This window comes from Anastrepha obliqua, chromosome 2, assembly GCF_027943255.1.
Source record: "Anastrepha obliqua isolate idAnaObli1 chromosome 2, idAnaObli1_1.0, whole genome shotgun sequence".
In the NCBI taxonomy this organism is placed as follows: Eukaryota; Metazoa; Arthropoda; class Insecta; order Diptera; family Tephritidae; genus Anastrepha; species Anastrepha obliqua.
This window is the reverse complement of record NC_072893.1, coordinates 103019794-103043781: the sequence shown is the minus strand read 5'-3', so window position 1 is coordinate 103043781 and position 23988 is coordinate 103019794. Positions and strand designations below refer to the sequence as shown.

Genomic DNA, 23988 nt, shown 5'->3' with positions numbered 1-23988 from the left:
TAATCTACTTATCACAGATACCTAATAATTTGCCCAAGATGATAAAGGACTTTCCGCAAATGTAGCCGTGGTTGGACTGTATTTATTCCTATAGATATGTTTCTTCTTGTTGTTGTTGTAGCAGCATACATATATGGGGAATGCTGCTGAAGTGACAATCCCTGGCTGGATATAAATCCGGGTCGTTCCGGTAACGTAGAACCGACTGTCGTGGGAACGATGTTTGTTTCTTCTTCTAGGGGGCCGCTGTAGCGGAATGGGTTGATGCGTTAATACTATTCAGAGAGCGTAGATTGTAATCTCCATGCCTTGAAAATGATAGCAAAATGATAAAAAATGAAAAAAGCTCCTCATAAAAAGCCATTTTCCGTAGGTCTCTCCATTTGTGGAACACCATTAAGACTCACACCAAAAATATTAGGAGGCGCTCGGTCAAACACCTAACAGACGTGTACGCGCCAATTACAATTTTTTTCTTTTAGATATTCTTCTTCTTGTATTCAAACACCTACTGTGCTTTTGAATTATTTCTTAATATAGTTATAATTTTTTTTCTTTTTATTCCCCATTTTATAAAAAAGACACACTATTATTTAGACACACTATACCAAAGACCACAGCTAACAAATTATTTCTTCAAATGTTCTCTGCATGTTATTGTGTAGGTAGTTATTTTGTCTACCAGTATATGCTAGTATGAACTGGTGGTAACATTTGTTGAAGAAACGGTTTTTCATACAGTAATCGATAAATGCAACCTTTCACAAATATTCTAATTTCAGTGAATTTCATAGTGCATGCAAATTTCGCGGTTCACAGAGTGTATCATTTCAGATTAAAACATGTCCCATGATGAAACAATACACGAGATTGAAAAACAGCTTAATGCATGGAATCCAATGCGAGATGATTACACCAATTCTCATTTCAATAAGTACAGTAGTGGACCTGGAGCATATTTAGATGCTGCTTTACAGCCTGCGCAACAAGTCAAAGACGCGAGGAGACAACAATCGAATTTCAAAAAGGAGGGTCAGAATCCCGGCAACAAATTTGTGCCATACTTGGTGCTGAAAAATTTGCCAAATGGGATTACAAAGAACGTCATTAAAAATATTTGTTCTCGGTTTGGACGTGTAACTGATGTGCGTGATAGCAAAAAAAATGATTATATCTTCATCGATTTCCCCAATGTGGCGTAAGTCAAATTTACACGTATCATAAACATAAATATGTATTAAAAATATAAATTAAATTTGTTATGAAGCGAAATGGAGGGAGTGTATCGGGGATTGGTCAATAACAGCTACGGTTTTACTGTATTGGTTGGTAAGCAAAAGAGCAAACAACAAACTGAGCCCACTTTCTCCGATACTGACGAAAATCTGGCACCAATAAAAGTTGATAAGGATGCAATCGATTTAGAAAACAGGTAAAAACTTGTTAATACATAGAAATGTGTAATAATTGAAAATATGCGATTAGAAACTATCGAGCATCCGAGAAAAATTTGCCTAGGCCGCACTTCAAGCGCGAACCAAATGTTAGTCAAAAAAGTTATGAAGAAGAAAATTCACTTTTGCAACGTAATGACCCAAAGCGAAATTTCCTAATTGCCGACGATGCCCATAATCTTGAACGCTTGGGACTACAAGACGGTACACCAAAAAATATGGAGGATTCAAAATACAAATTTCGTACAGGCAGAGCATTCATTGAGTACGCATTTTTTAAAGTAATACCTTTAATTCTATCAATAAACCATTTTTCTTATAGGATGCCACAGAAAACTAAAAATTTCATTGAAGAAAAATCTCATAAATCCTTGGGTAGCTATGACCCCACGAGTCGTACATATGAAAATAACCATGAAGCCAGGCAAATTGGTAGACCTTTAGACATAGGGCAGTGTGCTAATTGTCAACGTACCTGTGATATTGTGTGCGCACGCTGTCAAACGTACTTTTGTGGTTTGGAGTGTCAACGACAAGCTTGGCCGAACCATCGTCAAATTTGTAGTAAAGAGAGGTATATAAAATCGTATGATAATTGAATTAACATTTATTATATGGAACTTATTATTGTAGGTTTAATAATTTAAAACAAAGCTTACAGGAAGCGAATCGTTCATCCAATTCTAATATTACCAAAGCAACTAATCAAGCCGAATGTTCGCAAAACACTTCTTCGTCTTCAAGCATCAATACGTCGCCTAAAAATTTGGAAAAATTAATGGAATCGAAGTCGAAGGAAACTCCACGCAGCGGTGGTTTGGTTGCTCTCACATCCATAACCAAAACTAATGTCGTATTTATAAGATCAAAGACTCATGAAGATAATTGCAATTTCTTCAAACTGGTAAATGATGTGCAAATCGCTGGTAACAGTATAAAGAAATTAACTAGTTTACCAAGGTGTGGACAAATTGTTATAGCCGATTTTGAGGGTCAATTCAATCGTGCGATGGTACTAAATAGTGACAATGAGCAACGCATCAAATTGGTTTACATCGATTATGGAAACTTGGACGCACGAAAATACGAAGATTTGTATGAGGCGCCAGAACAGTTCGTTAGTCAACAACGTCTTGCTGTGCCGGTAATCTTGAAAGATGTACCAGAGATGTATATGACCGAGGAAATTAGAAAATTTATGTATTCTTATTTGGATGGTATCGATCTGGTGATAAAGTATGACAGCGAAAACGACTATTTGGCAGTAGAAGGAGTGCATAAGGTTGAGTTAATTGACGCTACTACGAATCAAAATTTCAATAAAATGGTTTCTAAACTATGCAAACCCAAAGAGCCGGTTGGACAAGATGAAGCCTATTTTGCCAATGTAAGCTGAAGTTTTGGAAAATCTGTCTATTTACTTAGAGTTATGTTACGTTTTTTTCTCACTGAAATTTGCAGTATTTGCCACAGAAACAGTTACCAGAAGGCGAAAAGATTGAATTGGTAGTTATGGATAATTCCTTGCTTTGTACGGGCTGTTTATCGTGTACTACAAAAGAATGGGCTATTGAGATAGAGAAATTTCAAAAAGATCTTCAGTTCTATGCTGAGTCGTTAGAAGAGCAGAGTTATACACCACGGTATGTAAATTAAACTCGAGAGCTTCAAAACTGTTCAAGTACAATATGACCACTTCGATCTTTATACAGTCCCTAATTTGATTTGAAGAATTTATTTAAAACAGTTTAGTAGTTTATGCATTTCTCCTAGGTTTTAATATTCTATATATGTATTTGCGAAAAAAGTTTTAACCTCTGAAAGTTTTCGAAAATTACCATAGCATTTTTTCTTTTTTTTTACAATGATGAACTCTTAGTATCAGCGAACTTTGCATTGCCAAATATAAAGTTGATGGAAAATGGTATCGCGGACGTTGTCTGGAAATTGTTGGTGATGGCTACCCCAGCATCATATTCATCGACTATGGCAATATCGGAATGGTCTCTGTGAATGATATAAGGCGCTATCCAGCGCAATTCACTTTTCCGATATATACATGTGATTGCGAAATTAAAGGTATTTAGAATAGTGACAATTACCATTTTATATATTCATTAAAGCCTTAGTGTCACATTTGAATGTCAAATAATTATAATTATTCGAGTCGATGGTCTTTGCTACTCCGTTCCTTTTGTTTTTAATGTAAGCTGGTGATTAGTCACAAGCCAATAAATACTTTTTTTTTGTATTCACAACAACTTGAATAAATGTAGATGTATATTTGTTAACAATAATTTGTTATACTATTCTAGGTTTGCCGGAACAATGTGATGAAGAGCTGGTTCAGAAGTTGGAAGAACTTATACCGAATGGCAGCACAATTAATTGTAATATGGTTACGATTTATAAAGAAGATAACTTCCATGCTATAACATTAACGAAGCTTATTCAAAATCTTGAGACTGAAGGCTTACTAAAACAAGTTTAAAAGCGAAATGCATGCATTTTAAATTAAGTCTTTGTATTTCAAAATCTTTGACGTTTGTCGAGTAGACGGATGTACATTTTTCCACGCGTTAAAATTATTGAAACTTATTAATAAAAAGGTCGATTTAAAAAAAAATATATCGCAAAGTTCATGAGTTTTTTTTTTTTTAACCGTCCGAATGAGTCGACAATTAATAGGTCGGGAAACAAATTTCAAGAAACTGATGCTGTCGATTACAGAAAAACGACTGGACTTTCTTTTGAAAATATCGCTGCTGTAGCGCAAAGTGTTGCTGAACAACCTTCAACATCGGTATCCAGACGTTCTCAACAATCAGGAATTCATGAATCCACTGTTTGGTAAGAATCCACAAATGGTGGACATTTAAATTATGTCTGTTTTCACATATAATTAACTGCTAAGAGCCGTATTATGAATAAAAATACTGAAACTTGAAAGAATCTAAATTTGTATATGTATTTTATTTTAAAACAACCACTAGGCTCGTCTTATGAATATCCTCTATGTACGTAACTGGTTAAAAATGTAGTGAATGCTTTTTAAAAAATCCAATTGAAAAAAATTTTAGCATACAATACACACGGCGGAGGTAGTTAACTTCTCGCATTATTTGATTCCAAAGGGCACATGTATATTTAACCACGAACTCATAAGTTTATTTCACATTGACTTCTAGAGAGGCGCAGATTAAGCAATTAAGAAATTGCTGTTATTCAATAAGAAATTAATTGAACATTTTGAAATAAAAAAACGTAAAGCAAACTAAAAGCTGGTCTTTAAAATAGCTTGGGATTAGTTGCCTGCAATTAGTTAACCCTTAACGGCCGCAAGGCCCCGCTACGGTGACATAGTACTTAAGCGACAGAAAACGATAGGCCCCAATACGGGAACATGAAAATAATTCAGTTTTCATTTCATTTATTTATCATCGCTGTAGTTTTATTTAACAAATATTGTAACTTTGTACATCCCTGGTTTGTTGATCATATAAAATTATAAATCAAGTAAACATTTTGAAATTATATCTAAATAAATCAGTTTAAATGTTTAGTTTAAGTTTTCATCCTTATAAACGTTTTACCCAATTTTCCGTCGTTTATGGGCGAGTATTACAAAAAAAGCTCTCGGCCGTTAGGGTTAATAGAACTGTGGGTCTCTGCATTTAAAAGACAATACCATGATGTGGGAATTGGAGGAAAAGTTGAGACACCCATCTAGTAAACGGTGCACACACCAATTAACTTATATTCCCTGTTGTAAAATTATAAAAGCACCAGATATTGACAAATTTTGACTAATTAGAAAAAGACAATAATAATCCATGTTTCAAACTTTGTTCAAGATTTGTGTACATTCGCAAAATTTTAGATTTTAATCAGAAATTTCAAAGTGTCTGTTTGAAGAGTCTAGAAATTCTCATTGATTTTTGATCATTTTCCCGTCAGGCGATATTGCGCATTTTATTCATATAACTAACGTATGCACGACATTTTTTTATCGTACAATACACAGCAAATTTTAATTGATATTGCTAACCCGTAATTATGTAGTGCTCTATTCAAATATTTCTTGCATACGAGAATACCAATACGAAACAACTATTGTGACTGAATGCTCGTTAACTGAGAAAAAAGAAGCATTGAAACGAATTTTGCTGCATATGTATATTCAATATTTATTAATAAAGTTTATATTCTCCTTTACAAATGACTTGTCGATTGTGCTTGCGCACTTTAATACCGGAAAATGCCATTTGTTTATTTGAATCTCCTGAAAAGGAGACGAAGCTTGTTAAGTTAATAGCAAAATACTTACATTTGGAGGTAAATCAGGCAAATGCCTGCCAACTCATTTGTCATTTACTATATGTACTTATATATAACTTACCGATTGATTGTAGATAACGCAGGATGACCCGATATCAACTTCATTGTGTGAAGATTGCAGTGATCATTTGGAAGAATTTCACAAATTCTGGACCTATGTCGATTTAAAGCAGAGTTCGTTGGGTAGTGAATTCCTCGCAGTTAAATGCAGTGAAATAAAGAAAGACGTATCGGTATTAATTGATGTCAGTGAGGAGAATGCTGATAGCCAAGAAGAAATACTGCTAGATTTAAAAGATATACCAGCACCAGAAACTTATGACAGCAGCAACATTGACATAGTGCCGGTGCCCGAAAACATAAGTGTTACCCCAGATATCAAATTGGATGTCGATGTAGATTCGTATAATAATTTAGAAGTCGATTCAGATTGGAAAAATGAAGACGAATCGTTTGATGGTAATGATTGCTCATGACATATATCATTGGCAAATATTTTTCATTTCAACTTTGCTATTATAATTTCAGATGATATTCCATTGTTAAGCTTAAAGGATAAATTACAAAAAAATTCTTCAAGTCGAACTAAAATTATTGTGAAAAATCATGTTCGTATAAAAAAGATCGGCCAAAAGTGTAAGAAGGAGCAGTCTTCTACTGAGAAGCAAGGATTGAGAACGGAAGCTGCGAAACGAAATGAAGAAATAATTGGAAATTGCATGCTTTTGAATTGTGATCTGTGTAATGTGTGTGTTGAAAATTACAACGATCTTCGATTGCATTTCACACAAGTACATAACAGAACAACATATGTGAAGTGTTGTGGAAAAACATTCCGTAAACCAAACATATTAGCTGAACACGTTCAATGGCATACGGATCCCAGTAAATTCAAGTAATAGTTCAACGTTTTTATACGGCTTTATTCTTATGAGACATTTTTTCTAGATGTGATATCTGTGGCAAACAGTTGCGGTCTAGCAAGTGCCTGGCAAGTCACATGAAAATGATCCATTCCAAAAAGGAAGAACATAGTGAAAAAGTATGCTGCCCTATTTGTTCGAAGGTATTTCGGGGGCAGAAATGTCTCGACAATCACATACGAAGACATAAAGACGATAGAGAATATCCCTGTGAAATATGTAACAAAAGGTAACATTTTAATTCTTAAAATATCGGCCACTAAATGTAATATATATTAATTATAATCCAGCTTTGCAAACCCGCAACGCTTACGTAAACATATTGAGGCCATACACGAGAACCTCCACCGCCATATATGTGACATATGTGGTAAAGCATTTAAATTCAAACCCTCATTTGAAAGGCACGTGCTTGAGCACCAAGGCATAATAGAGCCACCGGTTCAATGTGATATATGTGGAGAGTGGTCTAAGAATAAGCATGTTCACAGGCTGCATCAATTTAAACACAATAACATTGACACGGACTGTAAGTTTTGTGGACGCAAATGCCGCTCGCGCACTGCGTTGCGAGGTCACATCAATTATATGCACAAGAAAAAGTATGATTTACAATGCAGCTTTTGCGACAAAACTTTCAAAGAGACTAGAAACCTAGAAGTAAGTTTTTGAATTTAGAAAGGTGATTAATAATGCAATTCCAATTATATTTTTCTCTGCAGGAACATATGGCTACGCACACGGGTGCACAATTATATTCTTGTCCGCATTGTTCCAAGGAATGCCGCTCAAGGTCGAACATGTACGTTCATATTAAACGTATGCACGTGAATGAATGGTTTCAATCGAAAGTGGCGCGTTCAAATGATCCAACACTGAGAGTGGAAAACGTCAGCTGAAATTATTTAATATTTATGTAAGGTGGTTGCTACCGTTTTTTTTTTTTCCTTTTTTCATGGAAAATGTAATATAAATACATTGCTGAAAATAATACCAACTTTTTGAAATGTATTACATATTCTGCGGTGCTACAGAACATTAAAAGGTTGGGTCGAAAAACCATTAAGTGGTATTTCCTTCACGGAAGGTTCCCCCTACAGTCAGTTCCACGTTACTGGATCGACCCGAATTTATATCTTGCGAAGGATTGTCACTTCTGCAGCATCCGTCAAACATGCATCGTGAATGGTTTTTGATTTTACAACAGCGTCTAACTTGGCAATTTCGTTTTATTTTAATAATGTAATCTTTATGGACCAGCTGTTATAATTTTAAAATGACAAATTGTGTGTTTTTACAGCTGTCAATGAATAAGACACTTTGTTATTTTTGTAGCAAAACTGTCTTAAAACACTAAGCACTTCATTTTACTTTAACACCCTGCCGTCAAAGTATGTACATTAATTAATTTTATCTTTTTTAAATTATAGTATGTTAAATCAAACTTTTATTTAGCAACATTTACACTAAGATTTTCTAATTTTGGCTTTGAAATACTGTAATTTATTATTATTTCTAGAGGATGTATACAATATAACCCTAACTTAATTAGCACACTTGCTATTACTGTAATTTAAATACTTGGCTCACTTCCAAAACATCAGTATGGGCATAAACCAGCATAAACCACTCCCCACGACAGTCGGTTCTACGTTAGTTAGTGTTTCGTACGTTAGTTTTTCCTGTATTTGAGCCATAGCTTTAACTGCATTGATAGTCTTTAAATTTCTTAATTGTAATCCAACGCTTTTACCAAAAGCTAAATATGTACATATCATCGGTACTTAAAGAGGCATTCGAGCTTTGATCTTTTTCACGGCAATACTGCTGTTTCCGTGGCGCCGCAATTTAATGCCGGATTCTTATAGAACTTGACAAAAGAAAACGAAATGAAGAAGTAAAATTTTTTGATATCTCGCTTAGTTTTCAAGTAATTTAATGTTAAAGATCTCTAATTTAGCGAAAAGTTGGTGTTGCCATACTCCTGAAATAAAAACGAAGTTCGTATGCAGAGATGTTTAGTAGAAGGTTCATCGTAAAACTGCAGTATTTTTTGCTCTAATTGTAAGTTGAGAAATAATTTTGAATATAAAAACATACAACTCATTCAAACTTAAAAACAATGATATTAAGCGTATCTCAAAAAATAATAAAGTAATTTAAATTAAATTAATTAACACAGTATTTTTGCGTAGAACTTCTTTTCGCGTGGGCGGCATCGGCCGCGCTTCAAAAAAATAGCCCTCATCAGTCCAACTCCGGCTACGCAATCCACAGTATTTTTGCGTAGAACTTCTTTCCGTGTTAAAACCACTGAACCCAAAATTAAAACATCATATGCGTGTATGTAGTAAGGAGGCACAAAAACCCCCATCCCCAACATTAACACTAAACTTAAATACTTAATTTTTGTTCATATTTTTGTTTCATTTGCCGGCATCCGGCAACACCATACTGTTGTCACTCCAATCTTCTTCTTATTCGCGTTTAAAATTGGAAAGTGACTGTATGGACAAATGCACTTGCATTTTATTTTAATAAAAATAATTCGAATATAAGGATAAAAATAAATAAAAACACGCGTGTGAGTGTATATTTCGTGAATTTTAGTGAAGTGTTAAAAAATATATAGTGTAATGTGGCAAATTATAGTGAAGTTCCAAAGGGCATTTTGAGACCTTTTTTATTCAATATCTCGAAAACTAAGGAGATATAAAAAATTTTACTCTTTCATTTTGTTTTCTTTTGTCGAGTTCTATAAGAACCCATCATCAGATTGCGGCGCCACGGAAACAGCAGAATCCCGTTTTTCACTATATTTTGAACTATGTACAGAACAATTCGTAGCAATTAGGGTATTAGTATTTACATGAGGTGTTGACTTTATTCTTTTAGATTCCTCCAATTTTCGTCGCTCAGCAACGTAGACTGTGCGCAGATATTTTAGCTTCTTTTTTATCTCATACACATCTGTTCCGAAATGATTGGCAATATCTTCCCAAGCTACCTTTTTTAAAAATAAATCCTTATAGGTTTTCTTACGACAATTCCAAAGGCATTCGTATTCTCCATAAATACGTATTAAATTAATAGTATCGTCGCGGCTTAATTTCAATGCCATTTTTGAATATTTGTTACCACAAAAAATCGCACCATTGAGCGATCGTAATTAATGGCAAAAAATATGGCGTCAAAACATCAACATGGTTGTTGGTATGGAAACTAATATATCGATACACAATTCGACAACTATGAAATAGTGAGTGCTTTTTACTGCATGAGAACTATCGGCATCAATAACTATTGATAGTTGAGAATGACAAACTGTGTTGACATTTCTATTTAGTGAGGTTTGGTAAATCTTCATGAATCGCTTAACTCCAAAATAATGCTTCCAAATCGTGAAAAATTAAAAAAAAAAAATCTGTTCGCGAAGTTCAGTATGCAATTTCTATTTATTTATTTAATAAATGAATGAGAATCTATTGAATTCGTGAAGGCTCTGGTAAAAGGAAGGCTCATCTAGAAAAACTATAAGCAACGAAGGGATCTAGTGGGAATATTAATGAAAATCCTCTCAAGGAGCACGGGACAATCAACAACACAATGTGGTACACCGATGGCAAAGGACAAAGAAAAGAGTATTCTGATACCCTACAGAGATTTCAAACTTATTAATAAGCATATAGAGTTATAAGCGGGTATGGGATCTGAAAAGCGTAGACAACATGCCATGCATAGTATCGAGCCCAGATAACAAAGCACATTCAAGCCTCAAATAAAGGAGTTACCTATATTATAGAGGTTGAGTGTACATAAGTCAGTAAAGTATGATTTGTCACGCCAAACAAAAGCTAACAAGGCATACGACTTAGTAAAAATTAAATTAATATGAAAATGAACTTTTAGTAAAAGATTACCCCAAGTACTTAATTTCGTTTACTCGCAATAGTAGCAAATTAGGGATGTAATAAGAGGTGTCAATGATGTTTCAACGTTCAGAAAATGTCAGGTGCAAACACTGCTTTTAGTCAATGGAATAAGATTCCTTATACCCCAATTATGAACCAAAAGTTATAAAATACAAGATTACGCCTTCTCGTTTGCCGTGACGTCAGTGTAGCATATAAACAAATAAAGAGAAGAAGAAGACGAAGCGAAATCATGTGGAAACTCTCAAACATAAGACATTACATCACACACACTTTTTCGCTACACGGCATCGGCAAAAAATTGCACTTATTGTTATAATTCAAAAGTTAAAGTGAAATTTTTGTGACAAGATAACATGAAAGACTCTATTGAACGCCTGAGGAAAGTCGGCATACACGGTGCCTACTTGGGTATCCCATTGAAAGCCTGCGTCACAATCATCTCAGACAAAGTGGATCGGCCTGGAATAAAGCCATGCTGCTTCGGATAAATTATATTCTTAATTATTATATTATTCTTTTCATTATCACTCTTGAAAACTAGTATGAACAAGACGGATTTCTAAATATTTATAAAAATACGCGAATATAACATACCCAAATCGAGATATTGATGTATATAAAAAGTGGCGTTCTTGGTCACTGTCAGTAAATTTAAGTAATTAAGCACAAATTAAAGGAAACAAAATGGAGCAACTACGTGATATCACATTGCGTAGTTTTTTTATAAAAATGTCGACTTAAATATGACTTTTATTTCAGATATTATATGGTCGTCGTTGCCGAATGAGTTGGAGAGAACCGAGGTTCGAATCTCGGTGAAACACCAAAATGAAGAAAAAAATTTTTCTAATAGCGGTCGCCCCTTGGCAGGCAATGGCAAAGCTCCGAGAGTATTTCTGCAATGAAAAAGCTCCTCAGTTTGGTGTTTCGCGGAGTTTCGAACCTATATCTTCCGAATGGTGGTCATGCACCAAGCCATTCGGCTATGGCTACCATCCCATTTACTTAGATAATTTAAACTCCATTTATTTTCTGCGTTTAATTTGATATAATAAAAAAAAAAACCATCGATAAAAATTTACGTGATACAAAATTGTTCATCTTTAAACAGTTGTCACTTCTCGCTGTACGTGCCGTACGGCAAAAGTAGAAAATTGAGGTTTTTTTGTGCGTTCTAGCATCGTACTCCCGTCAATTCATATGCCGATGTGAGGTGTTACTATCACAAAGCTGAAATTATGTGACTGAAATGGGCTTACTTTAGAATTTATATAATGAATTTTGTTGTGATGGCAACCCTGATCATTTGTTTCTGTTCAAGCACGTATAATATTTGTTTACTTTTACCGGCCGTGGATGCTAATAACAGCTTACTGGTATATTACATGATGGAAAGAATAATGAGGTGGCGCCTATCGTGGTCCCGTTACTTTGCGCTCAGCGAATTTGACAACTAGTTACGTGATTTTAGCTCCAATATGGCCAGATTACCATTTTCGTAACTTGATTTATCATTTTTTTTTTTTGTTATTTTTATTATTTTGTGTCTCGGAGTTTTAGTTCTTTCTTCATGACATTTTTCTAGTTGTTCTAATTAAAATGTCATGTTTATAATTTTGTAAAATATACATTTTTTAATAATTATTTAAATAATTCACTCAGTTTTATTTAGCTTTACTTTTTTTTAACATCTGGTGGAATTGCCCGCGATTGCAGGTGTTGTTGGTGTTCTTCTGCTTTCGGCAGTCAAATCTCTCTCTCGCTACTGCAGTGTTGCCTAGCTTTGGATATAAAAACGCACTAAAATGCCCATTCAAAGAAAATAACCCAACCAATTTTTATTGAATCACTTAAAGAACTTTGTATGCGTGACAAATTGTCTTTAAAATGTGCGTTTTCTTAAATAAATGTGTTATGCTTATGTATAATTTAATTTATGAGTCTTTTTTTTAAGCGAGACTCTTTTGTTAAGGGAACGACTTTTTTGCTATATTTGAAGTTATGTAACTAGATAAGGTACTCTTTTTGTAAAAATGTCAGTATGGCTTCTTTAGTATTTTCTGTATAGTATAGTATAACTCTTAATGTCCTATGTCTCACTAAGGATTGATGAGCGGAAGAAACGATTACACCTCTATGGTTTTAATTCGCATTCAATAAATTCAAAGGCTTTTTAAAATGTGTAAAAAGGTTTTCAATCTTAAGAAGAGTTGAGAGAGGGGCATTTAATATTTTTGCATAACCTTAAATGGAGCCAAAAATTAAATTCACACTTTCAAAATATCAAATTTTATAACAACCAACTAATTTTCATTAGCACTAAAATCCTGTCAGAGTGACCTTTTTTAACCTTTTTTGTTTAATAATACAGTTTGTTTTTTAACCTAAAGTTTCGGTAGCTTTAAATTAAAAAAAAAAAGAAACAAAGACGAAACTTCAAAATTTTCGCATTTTCGGTATAAAAATGCACTAAATTTATTGCGAAGAGCAAATGGTTGGCAATACTGCACAACTCAGCAAACGTGACGTCACGTACGCTCTGATGGGTGCAATCTTCTTTCTATCATTCTTGGGTATATTAAAAATTTAAAAACGCATTCTCGCTTGAGCCCATAGATAACTAGATGTGAAACTCTTTAATTTTGAGAGAGAGCGCGCCCATGAACTTGTTTCACAACTTGGCAGCACTCACACATTATGGGATTTTGAACAGCTGATAGGCGAAATGGCAGACTGCCACAAGAAACGCGCCGAAAATAACAGACGAAAACAGTTCGTTTTTGCTTAATGGAGAAATGACGTGTTGAAATGTTTATAATTATTTGTCTTAAAATTAATTCAATTGAAATGTAATAATTTGAATTTATGTCCTTTTCGACTTCTACTTTTAATTAGTCTTATGTACATAATGTAATTTTACTGAAAACTGTGTGTTGGTTTATGTAAATGTGCATATACGTAAATATTCTAGGTAAGGGAACTGAATTTGTGTTTGAGATATTTTACAAAAATTAAAGGTAATCTGCTTTAACTTATTCTGTTCGTTGTTAGAGAATTTTTTTTTTTTGTTACCCACTTTCTGTGTTATATTAAAAACTCGCAATAAATCATGTATTTAATTATAACTTATGTTTTTCGGGTTCATTACTTTATTATTATAAAATTACTTATGTATATCAGTTTTAAATAATTTTATTAACATATAAATTTTTAAATTTTTGGCTTATTAATGTACATATTTCATACGGATTGTGCTTATTTTTAGTATATAGATGTTTACGAGTGATATAAGGCTATTGGGCAACCGCACACTAAATACTAACCTCATTGGTGGTGTGGAAACTAAAAATTCCAGACCTTTGGTTCAAAAATACCCAATTCATGTTTTACCGGTGTGGCAATATTGGAAAATGTTATAAAAAATGCACATTTTTCAACGCTCTCACGAGAAAAAGAGTTTCACATCTAGTCATCTATGGCTTGAGCCTTCGAGTGATCTGGTGTGCTAAATTATTCGGTGAATCTTTTTAAGGAATTATTTGTGCATCTATTTATCTTTACACAAAAACAAAACAAACAGCTTAGCAACGTGCGGTTGCTATAATTGGCCTTTAAGGAATAGAAAAGTTGTATCACAAATTCATAAGTTTGGTAAGTGGTGTTTTAGTGTCGGTATTCGCCACTACTGTCGGTGGCGTCAGGTGTGAACAAACGTATAATGGCGGTAGCGAGGCCCTCGCTGTCAGCCAATGAAAGTGATTTTGAGGATTTTGCGGAAAGTAAGGCGCGTAATTTAGCGCAAATTATGAAGAGGAAAAAGATACCTGAACGCGTGGGCAAGGAGCTCCAAGCGGGCGGGACTGGTTCAAGTGAAGAGCCAGGAAACACAATCTCCCAAGACACAGCAATCTACAGCAGCTTCTCTGAAAATGTCAGTAACCAGTATCCAGGGGCAATCTGGGTGCTTCAGCCTTGCTAATACAACACCTAAGCAACAGAATCAAGACGCAAAAAATGCAAGGAAACCAGGTAATAGAGTCTCAACAGAATATCCAAGCGATCATACAGGTCCAGCCTTTGTGCTCGTAGATGTGACAGAATGTCAACTTTTTAAAAATGAAAAAATTAGAAGTGGAATGGCGCTCTATCAGCACATTCGCCACTTAAACATCAAATTGAGGCTGTGGGAATCTCCCTATATAAAGTATTTTTCTTAAATGTCAAGGCAGCTAACAACTTCACAAAAAACGAAAGCATTAAAGCCATGAAAATCAAACCCTTCATCCCGAGATCTGCCATTTAAACATATGGAGTGATCAGAGGAGTTGCACTCTATCTAACAGACGACGAAATACGTAAAAACATCAAATCTGAAATGAAAGTTCTCTCAGTGTATCGTTTTCAGAGCAGATCAGCTGACGGAACCAATTTTACCCCAACAACAACGGTAAAAATTGGCTTCAGTGGAGGTAAAATCCCCAAAAACGTTGCCCTAGAATATTCTAGATTTGGTGTAAGCCACTTTTTCCCCCCTGTGCGTCAGTGTCACAATTGTGGCAGATTGGGCCAGACACTAAAAGGATGCCGCTCAGGCAAGAGATGCCTGCAGTGCGGCAAGCCGGATGGTTGCAACCCTCCCTGCAATGTAGTAAAATGCACCCTTTGTGGTGAAGCTTCTCATGACTCAAACAACAAAGCCAAATGCAATGTTTGGCGAATAGAAAACGACATTACTGAAAACATACTTTTCGTCCACCAACCAATTTAGCCTCCTTCAGGATGAAGAAGTGGATTTCCCTTCGCTCTCTCCTGCAAGTGACACAGCCTTTGACAGTGACATTGTTGTTAACAAAAAGCTCACCAAGCGTAGCTTTAGTAATATAGTCAAAAACCAACATATTCCAAAGGAACCATCCCAACCAAAGGCTAAGTATACGGGGGCCACACCCAAGGCCACCAGCACACCCTGTTATGAAAGAGAAGGATACGTGGTCAGCTCCCAGCTGGAGAAAGTTCTCCTTGAGGTGCTGAAACTGGCCAGGGCTGCCTTTGTCAAATTGCAGGATGAGGATGCCCTGCAGCAGTTGGCTTCTTTAGACAAAATAAAGGACAAAATACTCATCGGTAGTGACATTGCTCTAGTGAGCCAAAGAAAGTTGACTTCCTACAATGACCTCGATTCGAGTATTACAATATAATTGTCAATCACTCAAAGCAAATGTCGACAGCATTGATTATTATATCAATTGGCCTTTGGTGACGGTCAACATTGTTTGACAAGAACTTTATATGTGTGCGTGTCGGCTGATTGACGCTAATATCAAAAATTTTTGATTTTCATCATTCAAAAGCCGACAACAAGTATGTGTGACACGACGACACCCGACTGCACTAACACACACAAAGCTCAGTCAAGCATGCTGGTACGTCTCCCGAGGCCAAATAACAATGATGTCGACGTGTGCTGCCTCAGCGAAATCTTCTCATTTCAAGTGTCAAACAGTAGAAAATTTTTCAACTTCAAAATCTGCAAGAAAAGCAGAGCGGATGGTTATGGTGGGGTGGCCATAGCTATACGAAAAACATCAAATTCAAAAGAGTGGCATATCAAACAGTTCAAGACATCCTAATTATCAAAACAAAAAACCTAGCCCCTAACTTGACCTTCGTATCAGTCTACTTCCCGCCCAGTATCTCTACTGGTGAATTTGTAATAGAAATTGAAAGACTTCTAGGTTTCTTAGAAGGCTGCCAAAATGTTATCATAGCGGGTGATTTTAATGCTAGAAGCAAACTGTGGGGTGATACAATAGACACAGGAAAGGGGAAAAAGCTAGCTAGTCTCATTCTCGGTTCAAAATTCGTATGCTTAAATGATGGCAACATCACTTTTAAAAAAGACCTAAAGAGTTCAAATGGATCGGTGTTAGACCTTACCCTTGTTAGCCTAGCCAAAAATTGTGCTTGGAAAGTCCTCCCCTTTCCTCTCGGAGGCAGCCACCATTTCCCAATCGTTTTGGATATTGAAACGGTTGTGAAAAAACAAGTCAAATTTATCGCCAAAAAGAAACTCCTTCATGCCTTACAAGATGCAAACTTCGACCCCTGCTTTGAAAATATTGAGAAGGTTTTCAAAGAGGAGGTGAAGGCTGCCACCTTTCGTCTAAAGGACAAGATGGTGCCCAAGCCTTGGTGGAATGATGCACTTGCTAAATCATATCGGTTAATGGTAGCGTCGTTCAAAAAAAAGTAAACAATTCCCAACGCGGGAAAATCTTGATGCTGCCCTGCAACGAGGGGAACAATGGAAATCCGATGTAAAAAAAGCAAAAAAAGAAAACTTTGAGAACAAAATTGACGAGATCAATCACAACTCAAACACCACTGAAGTTTGGCGTTTTGTTAAATGTCTAAAGGGGGTAAATGAGTCATCTTCCGATTATAGTTGGAACGATGATAAAAATAGGGACTATTTAGCCTTTTTAAAAAGTCAAGTCCCCTCTGATGTTGGCTCCTGGCGTGGACTCAGTGGGGCGTGCGCACCTTCAAGCCTTCGCTTCACGTATGAGGAGATGGTGGCTGTCCTCGACCGGAGGAAAAAGAGATCAGCGGGTGGCTGTGACGGCGTCACATATGAAATGTTAAAAGCCTTGACCGACAAAAACTTATGCACCGTGCTCACTGCCATGAATGACTCCTTTCTTTCCAAGGAAATAAAAGAGTCATGGAGGGTGATCAAGATTGTACCGATACCAAAGAAAAACAAAGATATGTCCAACTACACAAACTTCAGACCGATCTCGCTTATTTCGGTGTTCATCAAAACAATCAACCTCGTGATCAAAGAACGGTTGACGAAATTTCTTGAACGGACGGGGACCCTCCCCAAGAGTCAATGAACACTACACATCCTGGATCTGCGACTTTCTGTCGAAACGGGTTCTGAATCTAGGCAAGGAGTCGACTATTGTGGAGGATGGGCTACCGCAGGGAAGCTGCTTGTCCCCAGTTCTGTTCAATGTTTACACTCAATGGCTACACTCAGTACAAGATGATAAAACCTCAGTGTTCCAATTTGCTGATGATTTTGCTCTAATCTCTCACGATAAAGACTTTGAGATCGCAGAAGCCAATTTGCGCCATAAAATAAGGAGGTTTGCAGATATTGCAAATCACCTGAACTTATCCTTTAATATTGATAAATGCAAAGTAATGTATATTGCTCAAGGAAACAGGAAGACGGTAAACATTGAACATGACAACTGTGCAGTACCACAAGTAAACAAGTTTAAGTTCTTGGGGAGGGTTATAAATAATTCGTTAGCTGTGAGGGACCACTACACTGAGGTGGTCGGTAAATCTCTCGGCAACTCGAACCTTTTTAACGTATTGACCACGGTCAGGGCAGGATTGCACCCGGAAGCTGCACTAAAATTCTACAGAAGCTTTGTCAGATCCAAACTAGAATATTGCAGAACCACCACGGCGCAGGCCAATAAAACCACTGTTAAAAAAATCACAACATTCCAGAACACCTTCCTGCGCAGGTGTCTAGGAGTTCCTCCCTCAACCCCTGTAAGGGGCAGGCTCTATGCAGTAGCACATGAACTCCCACCTGTGGAGAGATCCTGGTGGTTGACAGCGAAAGAAATTCTAAAGCTCAAACAAACTTACGAAGAGTTATTCAATTCAATTGAGAGTAATCCTGGCCTTAAAACAAGTTATAACCTTGTCTTTCATAAATTCTCAGGTGTGTTCTTAAATACCAAATGTCCCGATCCCATCGCCAGACATAAAGGTTTAAAAGTTGATCTAAAGACGCTCCCCAACGTCAAAAATTAGGTATCCGCGCCTGAAATGAAAGCTATATTTGCTCAAAAGATAAATTGGTATAAGAGGAATGGCTTTAGCACATTGGCAACCGATGCTTCTGTAGGCCATCAGGCCGTTGGCTGTGCTGTTTTTGATGTACTTAGAGAGATAGAACACAAATTCCGAATAGACCTTACAACTTCGTCTACCTTTGGGGAACTCTGGGCCATCCTGAAGGCTACTGACATAGCTCATGGGCACAATGAAGAAAGCCTTGCAATCTTCACTGATAGTCTAATCGCTTGCAAAATCTTAGCAAAAGATAACTCAAACAACTATTGCGCTGGCCTACTAAATCGCAGAATCCTAGAGTACAAGCTTCAAAATGTTCACATTATTTGGACGCCGGGCCACTCTGGTATACAAATAAATGAAAAAGCTGACTCAATTGCAAAAGAGGCCGACGACACAGGGCTACCATTAGAAGTAAATTTCACGGTTGATGAAGCACTCAGAAATATCAAAATAAACATCTACAGGGAGTGGTTTCACAGGTTTAATGAGTTCTCACAAAATAATCCCAACCTCTATCACAAACTGACTAACAAAATTCCATCTAAACCATGGTTTAAAGGTCTGAACCTTGACGTTCCAGATATCAAATTGTGCAATAGAATCATCGTAGGTCATACCTATGACAATGTGTACTTGCACAAAATTAAAGTTGTAAACACACCACTCTGCAGATGCGGCGACACCGACTCCTACACACACCAAACTTTTGATTGCAACCTCCTTACTCATCTAAGATCCAAATATCACATATTCAACACCCATAAAGACTTTGAATCCGCATTTAAATTTGCACTCAACCACAAATCATACACCCCCATCACGTCATTAATTGCTTTTATTCATGATGCTAATATCACATTTTAAGGTGAATCTTTCTACATACACACCAGTAATCTCCCTACGTTGAAAGCCCTGGCGATTTGTGGAAGTCATTCCCGCCAACTTCATCAAAGCACAAAACAAAAAAATAAATAAAAGCTCCTTTACAAATGACTTGTCGATTGTGCTTGCGCACTTTAGTACCGGAAAATGCCATTTGCTTATTTGAATCTCCTGAAAAGGAGACGAAGCTTGTTAAGTTAATAGCAAAATACTTACATTTGGAGGTAAATCAGGCAAATGCCTGCCAACTCATTTGTCATTTACTATATGTACTTATATATAACTTACCGATTGATTGTAGATAACGCAGGATGACCCGATATCAACTTCATTGTGTGAAGATTGCAGTGATCATTTGGAAGAATTTCACAAATTCTGGACCTATGTCGATTTAAAGCAGAGTTCGTTGGGTAGTGAATTCCTCGCAGTTAAATGCAGTGAAATAAAGAAAGACGTATCGGTATTAATTGATGTCAGTGAGGAGAATGCTGATAGCCAAGAAGAAATACTGCTAGATTTAAAAGATATACCAGCACCAGAAACTTATGACAGCAGCAACATTGACATAGTGCCGGTGCCCGAAAACATAAGTGTTACCTCAGATATCAAATTGGATATCGATGTAGATTCGTATAATAATTTAGAAGTCGATTCAGATTGGAAAAATGAAGACGAATCGTTTGATGGTAATGATTGCTCATGACATATATCATTGGCAAATATTTTTCATTTCAACTTTGTTATTATAATTTCAGATGATATTCCATTGTTAAGCTTAAAGGATAAATTACAAAAAAATTCTTCAAGTCGAACTAAAATTATTGTGAAAAATCATGTTCGTATAAAAAAGATCGGCCAAAAGTGTAAGAAGGAGCAGTCTTCTGCTAAACGAAATGAAGAAATAATTGGAAATTGCATGCTTTTGAATTGTGATCTGTGTAATGTGTGTGTTGAAAATTACAACGATCTTCGATTGCATTTCACACAAGTACATAACAGAACAACATATGTGAAGTGTTGTGGAAAAACATTCCGTAGACCAAACGTATTAGCTGAACACGTTCAATGGCATACGGATCCCAGTAAATTCAAGTAATAGTTCAACGTTTTTATACGGCTTTATTCTTATGAGACATTTTTTCTAGATGTGATATCTGTGGCAAACAGTTGCGGTCTAGCAAGTGCCTGGCTAGTCACATGAAAATGATCCATTCCAAAAAGGAAAAAGTATGCTGCCCTATTTGTTCGAAGGTATTTCGGGGGCAGAAATGTCTCGACAATCACATACGAAGACATAAAGGCAATAGAGAATATCCCTGTAAAATATGTAACAAAAGGTAACATTGTAATTCTTAAAATATCGGCCGCTAAATGTTATATATTAATTATAATCCAGCTTTGCAAACCCGCAACGCTTGCGTAGACATATTGAGGCCATACACGAGAATCTCCACCGCCATATATGTGACATATGTGGTAAAGCATTTAAATTGAAACCCCCATTTGAAAGGCACGTGCTTGAGCACCAAGGCATAATAGAGCCACCGGTTCAATGTGATATTTGTGGAGAGTGGTCTAAGAATAAGTATGTTCACAGGCTGCATAAATTCAAACACAATAACATTGACACGGACTGTAAATTTTGTGGACGCAAATGCCGCTCGCGCACTGCGTTGCTAGCTCACATCAATTATATGCACAAGAAAAAGTATGATTTACAATGCAGCTTTTGCGACAAAACTTTCAAAGAGACTAGAAACCTAGAAGTAAGTTTTTGAATTTAGAAAGGTGATTAATAATGCAATTCCAATTATATTTTTCTCTGCAGGAACATATGGCTACGCACACGGGTGCACAATTATATTCTTGTCCGCATTGTTCCAAGGAATGCCGCTCAAGGTCGAACATGTACGTTCATATTAAACGTATGCACGTGAATGAATGGTTTCAATCGAAAGTGGCGCGTTCAAATGATCCAAAACTGAGAGTGGAAAACGTCAGCTGAAATTATTTAATATTTATGTAAGGTGGTTGCTACCGTTTTTTTTTTTCTTTTTTTCATGGAAAATGTAATATAAATACATTGCTGAAAATAATACCAACTTTTTGAAATGTATTACATATTCTGCGGTGCTACAGAACATTAAAAGGTTGGGTCGAAAAACCATTAAGTGGTATTTATTTCCTTCACGGAAGGTTCCCCCTACAGTCAGTTCCACGTTACTCGATCGACCCGAATTTATATCTTGCGAAGGATTGTCACTTCTGCAGCATTCGTCAAACATGCATCGTGAATGGTTTTTGATTTTACAACAGTGTCTAACTTGGCAATTTCGTTTTATTTTAATAATGTAATCTCTATGGACCAGCTGTTATAATTTTAAAATGACAAATTGTGTGTTTTTACAGCTGTCAATGAATAAGACACTTTGTTATTTTTGTAGCAAAACTGTCTTAAAACACTAAGCACTTCATTTTACTTTAACACCCTGCCGTCAAAGTATGTACATTAATTAATTTTATATTTTTTAAATTATAGTATGCTAAATCAAACTTTTATTTAGCAACATTTAAACTAAGATTTTCTAATTTTGACTTTGAAATACTGTAATTTATTATTATTTCTAGAGGATGTATACAATATAACCCTAACTTAATTAGCACACCTGCTATTACTGTAATTTAAATACTTGGCTCACTTCCAAAACATCATTATGGGCATAAACCAGCTTAAACCACTCCCCACGACAGTCGGTTCTACGTTACCGAAACGACCCGGCTTTATATCCGGGCAAGGACTGTCACTCCAGCAACATTCTCTGTATGTAAATATGGGGAATGTTTATGCTGCTACAACAACAACTCCCCAAAAATTGTTGGGGAAATGCTGCTGAATTGACCGAAACCAACAACGATCACAACTTATAGCCAGCGAATCGGTAATAATGATGCTTTGTATTCATAGATAATGCTTTTGACAAGTTTTAGAAGTTCACCATGCTTCACTTATTGCAATCATTACTCTTCCGAAACCGCGAATGATGTTAGTGTTTCCTGTATTTGAGCCATAGCTTTAACTGCATTGATAGTCTTTAAATTTCTTAATTGTAATCCAACGCTTTTACCAAAAGCTAAATACATATCATCGGTGCTTAAAGAGGCATTCGAGCTTTGATCTTTTTCACTATATTTTGAACTATGTACAGAACAATTCGTAGCAATTGGGGTATTAGTATTTACGTGAGGTGTTGACTTTATTCTTTTAATATTGGGCTGCTGAAATTCCTCCTCCATATAATGGTCAGGCGTACACATTTCCCAAGTTGATTCATTCTCATATAATTGTTCATTAGTGTCATTACTTAACTGAAAAAGTAGGAAAATTTAACTTGAATTCAAAACAAAAGATTCTGATAATAAACTTACTTCATCATATGGTTCTTGTTTTGGCAACGTTTCTTCCTCATCAGAGAGTTGTCTTTTCCTTAACACAATTGTATTATCTAAATAGCTAAATTCGTTATAGTAAAATAACGTTGGCTGATAAACTTCCAATGGATTGACAGAATTTTTTTTAGATTCCTCCAATTTTCGTCGCTCAGCAACATAGACTGTGCGCAGATATTTTAGCTTCTTTTTTATCTCATACACATCTGTTCCGAAATGATTGGCAATATCTTCCCAAGCTACCTTTTTTAAAAATAAATCCTTATAGGTTTTCTTACGACAATTCCAAAGGCATTCGTATTCTCCATAAATACGTATTAAATTAATAGTATCGTCGCGGCTTAATTTCAATGCCATTTTTGAATATTTGTTACCACAAAAAATCGCACCATTGAGCGATCGTAATTAATGGCAAAAAATATGGCGTCAAAACATCAACATGGTTGTTGGTATGGAAACTAATATATCGATACACAATTCGACAACTATGAAATAGTGAGTGCTTTTTACTGCATGAGAACTATCGGCATCAATAACTATTGATAGTTGAGAATGACAAACTGTTTTGACATTTCTATTTAGTGAGGTTTGGTAAATCTTCATGAATCGCTTAACTCCAAAATAATGCTTCCAAATCGTGAAAAATTAAAAAAAAAAAAATCTGTTCGCGAAGTTCAGTATGCAATTTCTATTTATTTATTTAATAAATGAATGAGAATCTATTGAATTCGTGAAGGCTCTGGTAAAAGGAAGGCTCATCTAGAAAAACTATAAGCAACGAAGGGATCTAGTGGGAATATTAATGAAAATCCTCTCAAGGAGCACGGGACAATCAACAACACAATGTGGTACACCGATGGCAAAGGACAAAGAAAAGAGTATTCTGATACCCTACAGAGATTTCAAACTTATTAATAAGCATATAGAGTTATAAGCGGGTATGGGATCTGAAAAGCGTAGACAACATGCCATGCATAGTATCGAGCCCAGATAACAAAGCACATTCAAGCCTCAAATAAAGGAATTACCTATATTATAGAGGTTGAGTGTACATAAGTCAGTAAAGTATGATTTGTCACGCCAAACAAAAGCTAACAAGGCATACGACTTAGTAAAAATTAA

At 35.9% G+C, this 23988-nt stretch overlaps 4 protein-coding genes across 8 annotated transcripts; 3 read left to right on the top strand and 1 right to left on the bottom strand.

Moving 5' to 3' along the window:
* The first annotated feature begins 757 nt into the window (after positions 1-757).
* Positions 758-4082, top strand: LOC129238659 (protein vreteno). The gene is made up of 8 exons (XM_054873762.1): positions 758-1198; positions 1268-1432; positions 1486-1719; positions 1777-2028; positions 2088-2841; positions 2916-3097; positions 3334-3533; positions 3770-4082. Exons 1-8 carry the CDS (start codon positions 843-845, stop codon positions 3943-3945), a joined length of 2319 nt encoding a protein of 772 aa, XP_054729737.1. The 5' UTR covers positions 758-842; the 3' UTR covers positions 3946-4082.
* Positions 4083-5597: 1515 nt separating this feature from the next.
* On the top strand, positions 5598-7693 carry LOC129238658 (transcription factor grauzone). The gene is made up of 6 exons (XM_054873761.1): positions 5598-5789; positions 5867-6251; positions 6321-6687; positions 6741-6944; positions 7006-7375; positions 7438-7693. Exons 1-6 carry the CDS (start codon positions 5673-5675, stop codon positions 7612-7614), a joined length of 1620 nt encoding a protein of 539 aa, XP_054729736.1. The 5' UTR covers positions 5598-5672; the 3' UTR covers positions 7615-7693.
* A 6441-nt stretch (positions 7694-14134) lies between these two features.
* On the top strand, positions 14135-21813 carry LOC129237563 (transcription factor grauzone-like). Of its 5 annotated transcripts, none has more exons than XM_054872383.1 (7): positions 14135-14167; positions 19403-19643; positions 19721-20105; positions 20175-20511; positions 20565-20756; positions 20816-21185; positions 21248-21813. In XM_054872383.1, the coding sequence occupies exons 2-7, from the start codon at positions 19527-19529 to the stop codon at positions 21422-21424; spliced, it is 1578 nt and encodes a 525-aa protein (XP_054728358.1). In that variant the 5' UTR covers positions 14135-14167; positions 19403-19526; the 3' UTR covers positions 21425-21813. The 5 variants fall into 5 exon arrangements, with proteins under 5 accessions (XP_054728358.1, XP_054728360.1, XP_054728357.1 ...); XM_054872385.1 differs by having other exon boundaries at positions 14143-14301; positions 19428-19643; XM_054872382.1 differs by having other exon boundaries at positions 14143-14301.
* On the bottom strand, positions 21740-23309 carry LOC129237565 (uncharacterized). Its single transcript, XM_054872388.1, has 2 exons — positions 22846-23309; positions 21740-22785 (listed from the first exon to the last, which is right to left on the bottom strand). The coding sequence occupies exons 1-2, from the start codon at positions 23221-23223 to the stop codon at positions 22438-22440; spliced, it is 726 nt and encodes a 241-aa protein (XP_054728363.1). The 5' UTR covers positions 23224-23309; the 3' UTR covers positions 21740-22437.
* Between the last annotated feature and the right edge of the window lie 679 nt (positions 23310-23988).

Coding starts and splice junctions, on each gene's coding strand:
- LOC129238659 (XM_054873762.1), top strand. CDS start 843: ATGTCCCATGATGAAACAATACACGAGATTGAAAAACAGCTTAATGCA. Junction 1,199..1,267: donor ATCGATTTCCCCAATGTGGC/GTAAGTCAAATT, acceptor TTTGTTATGAAG/CGAAATGGAGGGAGTGTATC. Junction 2,842..2,915: donor ATGAAGCCTATTTTGCCAAT/GTAAGCTGAAGT, acceptor TGAAATTTGCAG/TATTTGCCACAGAAACAGTT.
- LOC129238658 (XM_054873761.1), top strand. CDS start 5,673: ATGACTTGTCGATTGTGCTTGCGCACTTTAATACCGGAAAATGCCATT. Junction 6,688..6,740: donor ACGGATCCCAGTAAATTCAA/GTAATAGTTCAA, acceptor CATTTTTTCTAG/ATGTGATATCTGTGGCAAAC. Junction 6,945..7,005: donor TGTGAAATATGTAACAAAAG/GTAACATTTTAA, acceptor ATTATAATCCAG/CTTTGCAAACCCGCAACGCT.
- LOC129237563 (XM_054872383.1), top strand. CDS start 19,527: ATGACTTGTCGATTGTGCTTGCGCACTTTAGTACCGGAAAATGCCATT. Junction 20,106..20,174: donor TGAAGACGAATCGTTTGATG/GTAATGATTGCT, acceptor TTATAATTTCAG/ATGATATTCCATTGTTAAGC. Junction 21,186..21,247: donor AAGAGACTAGAAACCTAGAA/GTAAGTTTTTGA, acceptor TTTTCTCTGCAG/GAACATATGGCTACGCACAC.
- LOC129237565 (XM_054872388.1), bottom strand. CDS start 23,223: ATGGCATTGAAATTAAGCCGCGACGATACTATTAATTTAATACGTATT. Junction 22,786..22,845: donor AACAAGAACCATATGATGAA/GTAAGTTTATTA, acceptor CTACTTTTTCAG/TTAAGTAATGACACTAATGA.